The 5,107-nt window shown below is 37.6% G+C and overlaps 1 protein-coding gene across 2 annotated transcripts; it reads left to right on the plus strand.

Moving 5' to 3' along the window:
- The first annotated feature begins 216 nt into the window (after nt 1–216).
- Nucleotides 217–4,569, plus strand: LOC21402923 (calcium-transporting ATPase 12, plasma membrane-type). 2 transcript variants are annotated; one of them, XM_024176303.1, is made up of 4 exons: nt 217–344; nt 580–632; nt 669–977; nt 1,805–4,569. In XM_024176303.1, the coding sequence occupies exons 2-4, from the start codon at nt 594–596 to the stop codon at nt 4,415–4,417; spliced, it is 2,961 nt and encodes a 986-aa protein (XP_024032071.1). In that variant the 5' UTR covers nt 217–344; nt 580–593; the 3' UTR covers nt 4,418–4,569. The 2 variants fall into 2 exon arrangements, with proteins under 2 accessions (XP_024032071.1, XP_024032070.1); XM_024176302.1 differs by lacking the exon at nt 217–344 and having other exon boundaries at nt 524–632.
- The last annotated feature ends 538 nt before the right edge of the window (nt 4,570–5,107 follow it).

A 5,107-nucleotide genomic window follows, 5' to 3' on the forward strand; every position in this document is an offset into this window, starting at 1 on the left:
TTACAAAAATTTCCACAAAATTTCCTCTATTATTATTTTTTTTATTATACATGTAAAAAATACTTCTAGAACTCCTTTTATACTTTTTATTTTCAATTTTTTTTAAAAGGAACAAATTATAAGAAAATTAGAAAATAACCTCCGCGTTGCGTTGAAAGCGCGTTCTTTGTCCTATTTATTACACTCTCTTGTGTGATCTTAAAATTACAACCAAAGCTCCCTTTCCTCTAAAACCTTCTTCACTTCTTAAGTTTTTTGTTTATATTCTTACCAAAATTTCTCAGACTTCTTTTCTCCAAAAAAGGAAAAAAAAAAAAAAAAAATTCTTTCTTTGGTTCGTTACGGTTTGTTTTCTTCTCTGAGCTTCCCCACTAGAAAGCACCACTTTTATTTATACTCACGTCGCTTCTGTTTTTTTTTCCCCCTTTTTTTTTTTTAGATAAGTTCTACTAAAAACTCAGCCATTCCCCTCGTGCTTTTCCTTTTATAATCTCACAGTGCTCTCAAAAAGCATGTCGAGATAAGTTCTACTAAAAACTCAGCCATAACCCTCGTGCTTTTCCTTTTATAATCTCACAGTGCTCTCAAAAAGCATGTTCCCGCCAAATTGTGACGGCGGCGGCGACTTCGGCGGCGACGTCGGCGGTGATGTCGGCGGCGACGTCGGTGGCGACGTCGGCGACAGTATCAGTGCGGGAGTGGTCATCAACACCGCCGCCGGATTTCGATATGTGGTGTTAAGTATACACGTTTTCACTTCCTATATTCGTCAGAACCGAGAATATCTGCAGGAGGACGAAGAGGCGCTTGATGGGAAGACTTGTTCCGATCAAACGACACACCACGTCGTCGTTGACATTCTTTCCATTCTTTCCTGGGATAGAGTTGTACGGATCGTGAAGGAGAGAGACTTGATGGGTCTACGAAGACTTGGTGGTGTTGACAGGGTCGTCTCACTTCAAAGGTCCCACTTTGAGGTAGACAATATTTTTCCCTGATGAGTTAGTTCTACTGGGAAAAGATAAAAAGAAAAGAAAAATAAAAAGAAAATAAAAAGCTCTTGGCTTTATTGAAAGTTGACCCTCCCTTTTTTCATTTGTTTTAAGAAAATTAGGTGGCCTATCAAATTTTAGGGAATTTTCGGTAAAAACTGTGAAGTTATTATTAACTTTTTAACGGTCATAATTAGAAACAATTTTTATCATAAAAATTCCTTAATTTTAATATATTTTTAAATTAGTTAAGTTTTGTGTTTTTCGGATTTATGCCATTTTCCATTGTGTGGCACAAATGCAAAACTCTAATATCAGTGGTATAAATTTGAAGGTGGGATTATTATTATTATTATTTGCAATTTTCAGATTTTTTAGTTTGTTTTCAAGGAAATTCTGTGGTACCAGATTTGTAGTGCATGATTTTTGAACTCTCAAGTTTTTAACTACCATATCGAAATTTATTATCATATGAGGTTCAAGAATGCACACTACCAAATAGACCACCACAGAATTCCTTCTTTTTGTAACTGGTTCTTTTCTGAGTCTTTTTTCTAAAATGTTACTATTTGATGTCAACTTGGTGACCATCAAATAGCACGTGGAATAACTGAGGTATAGTTAAAAAGTTAGTTACAAAAAGGAAAAGGGATCACCTTTTCAACAAGGGCTGTTTTTTTTATTTTTATTTTTTTTTCTTAGTCAGACTGTGAAGAGAGGTAAGAAAGGAAAAACTCTTTTCTCCTTACATAATGGAGGTTGCAATGTTATCATTTATATGTAGTAATTTTCCATTTAACCTTTTTTGGCAGGAAAATGAGGTTCCTGACGCTATTGATAGTACTCAAGAGTCACAACAACACTGGGAAACAAGAATTCAAACACGAAGTTTCTTTCATTTCTTATTGCAGGCTTTCAATAGCTGGACAATTGTCCTCTTATTCATATCAGCAGGGCTGCTGTTCGCCATCGAAATCATCGAGCGAGGACTCGAAGATGGTTGGCATGATGGTGCAGCCGTGCTCTTTGCCATTTTCCTGCTCGTTTCTTTCTCTTCGGTGGGGAACTTCCACCATAAAAGAGAGCGCGTGAAGAAGTTTTTGAAGGACAGGAACAAGTTGGAGGTTAAAGTTGAAAGAAACGGGAAGTCTTTAAATGTTGCCGTTTGCGATGTTAAGGTGTTGGACACGGTGCATTTGAAGCAAGGAGATCAGGTTCCGGCTGATGGTTTGTTTATCAAAGGCGAAAATTTGAAGTTGGACGCGGCACAGTTCAAGTCAAAGCTGATTGATGACGACAGAAACCCTTTTCTGTTTTCTGGTTCACATGTTATGGAAGGCCACGGTTCAATGATTGTCACATCGATTCGTTCGGATGAGCATGTCGTACCGAGTCTGCACGATCCTAATGCGGGAACTTTGTTGCAATCTTTGTTGGACAAACCTTATGGTTACATAGAGAAATTCGCACTTTCTATGTCTGTTTTGATTGCTTTCATTGTGCTGATACGCCTTTTCTTTAAGAAACATGACAGCTACAATGAATTTCCGGAAATGAAGGGTCATCTTGCAATGAAGAATCTAATGGAGATATTCGAGAGTCTTGCGTTGAAACCTCAAGGAAGGGTTTCAATCTTGGCTAGTGCTCTTATAACGTTTGTAATTGGATTTCAACATGGGATGCCATTTGTGATTGGAGTTTTTCTAAGTCACTCGAACCAGAAGTTGTCGAATGAGGCGAATCTTGCGAATCTGTCAAGTTGTTGCACCATGGGGCTGGTCACCCTCCTCGTAATTGATGCATCTGGTGACCACTTGTGTGAGGAAATTGAGGTCAAGGAGTTTTGGATGGGCGAGAAAGACGTAGCTGGCAGAACACAAGACAAATCAGTAGTTACTGATTCGGTACTGGACCGAGGAATTGGAGTGTGGGTTCATGTTAGTCCAAAGGATGATTTTCTCCTCTCGTGCATTAATGGAGATAGCAATTCAAATGAACAGTCTCAAGTTGTTGAGTACCGAAGAACATCAAGCTCTGGCAAGAAAGGTTGTGAGGTTTTGATGAGAAAAATCAGCGACGAAGAAGAGGAACAAAGTCTTCTGCACTTGCACTGGAAAGGACCTCCTTCAACAATATTGGAAATGTGCTCACATTTCTATGACACTAGAGGTGAAAGGCATGCAATAGTGAATGATCAAAAGAGAATGTTTGAGAATGTAATTAAAAATATGGAGAACAATGGTCTTGGACCAATTGCATTTGCTTATGGACAGACTGAGGTTAGAGAACTCAAGAGAGATGGGCTTAGCTTGTTGGCAATTGTAGGTCTCAAGTACCCATGTAAGGAAGAGATTAAGTCCCTTGTGGAAGTTCTTAGAGAAGCAGGATTGGTCATCAAATTAGTCTCAGAAGATGAGCTACCAAGAGTGAAATCCATTGCTTGGGAATTGGGATTTTTTAGGCCTGGTTCAAATGATGAGGAAATTACTGAAGCTGAAAATATTCGAGAGATATCGGTCGAGTCAGAGATGCAGAGGAAACTAGTGGAGCAGATCACTGTAATAGGAAATTCCCTCCCTGAGGACAAGCTACTTATGGTCAAAAAATTGAAAGAAAATGGAAAAGTAGTTGCCTTCTATGGAGGGTCAAGGGCGAGTGACGCATTAACTCTGAAAGAGGCCGATGTGGGGATCACTCAGGATGGTAGGTGCACTGTGATGGCAAAAGCCGTTTCTGATATCTCCCTTAAAAATAGGCCAGATCTATCGGTAATCCGAATAAGAGAGCGTGGTAAAAAGCAATGCGAAAGCCTTCAGAAGTTCTTTCAACTTCAGCTCACTGCTTGGATATCTGGGTTGATCATAATCTTAGTTTCGACAATGCACTCAGGAGAATCACCCTTATCATCAATTCACATGACATGGGTGAACTTGATTTTGTGTCTTCTTGGTGGATTAATGATGGCAATGGAGTTAAATTGCGACGATGATCGACGACCCTCTAAGAGAACTCATTCACTCATTACCAAAACCATATGGATAAACATAGCCATTCAAGTTTGCTATCAAGTTATTCTTCTGCTCATCATCTTTGAGTACTCCATTATTCTGGGAAAACATGCCTCAACCAAAAGAGATAAAGATGTTTGGGAAACCTTCATCTTCAACACTTTCACACTTTGCCAACTCATCAATCTGTTGAATGTCATCAACTTGGCAAAGAAAGAGGTTCTTATGGTTGTTCTTCAGAGCTATTGGTTTTTGGCGGCTTCTGTTACAGTAGTGTTCTTTCAATTTATCGCTATTCAGTTCGGAAAAGGTCTTCTAAGTGGTAAGAATTTGAATGTGAGGCAGTGGACTTGTTGTTTTCTTCTGGCTGCTTTCTCTTCCTTGTTTGATTGGGCCATAAAATCGCTTATTTCTTAATTTGTTTCTTGGTAGTACTTAGAGCCTGTTGTTTTACCCTTTTTGAGTTAGGTGATTTGAGTGTATATTTTTAATTGAGTTTGAGTTATAACTCGAGTTGAAATTGTAATTTGAGTTTGTGTTTGATTGTGTAAATTTGACTTATAATTTGAGATTAGATTCTATTTGAGTTTGTGTTTGTTTCAACTAATTCTTGAGTTGTGAATAGTATCCTGAAATTTTTTTATTTCTTTCAGTTAATTTATTTTAGGCAATTTAATTTGAATAAATAAAAGTGAATCATCTATAAGTTGTAATAAATTTAAAAACAACGTAGGCATTTTCTTCATTTAATAAATTAAAATACCATATAAAAAATTACTAGAAGATGAGTTTCCATTATAAATGGAGAGCAAATAATTACAATATATACATAATTAATATTGCAATTCTCCATACACTATTATTAGCGCGTACGATGATTACGGTATACTGCCCACATTATATGCGCTCTTGTATCCCTTAACACATTCATCTCCAATTATGCATTATAATTCAATGGTTGTCCTTCGTGGTTGTTATTATCATTGATATCCTCTTCAACATTCTATGGATCAATGTCCGCAACCGGAGCGCCATCTTGTGAGTACTAATCCAATAGTCTATCTCCATTACGGTACATGTGGATAAAATTATGAACTATAGCAAATG

The sequence above is a fragment of the Morus notabilis genome, unplaced genomic scaffold, assembly GCF_000414095.1.
Source record: "Morus notabilis unplaced genomic scaffold, ASM41409v2 Scaffold24, whole genome shotgun sequence".
Taxonomy (NCBI): Eukaryota; Viridiplantae; Streptophyta; class Magnoliopsida; order Rosales; family Moraceae; genus Morus; species Morus notabilis.

What these genes read in the sequence shown, in the direction of transcription:
- LOC21402923 (XM_024176303.1), top strand. Translation starts at nt 594, where the DNA reads ATGTTCCCGCCAAATTGTGACGGCGGCGGCGACTTCGGC. An exon ending in ACGGCGGCGGCGACTTCGGC is followed by an intron (nt 633 to 668) that starts GGCGACGTCGGC and finishes GGCGACGTCGGT; the next exon opens with GGCGACGTCGGCGACAGTAT. An exon ending in TTCAAAGGTCCCACTTTGAG is followed by an intron (nt 978 to 1,804) that starts GTAGACAATATT and finishes CTTTTTTGGCAG; the next exon opens with GAAAATGAGGTTCCTGACGC.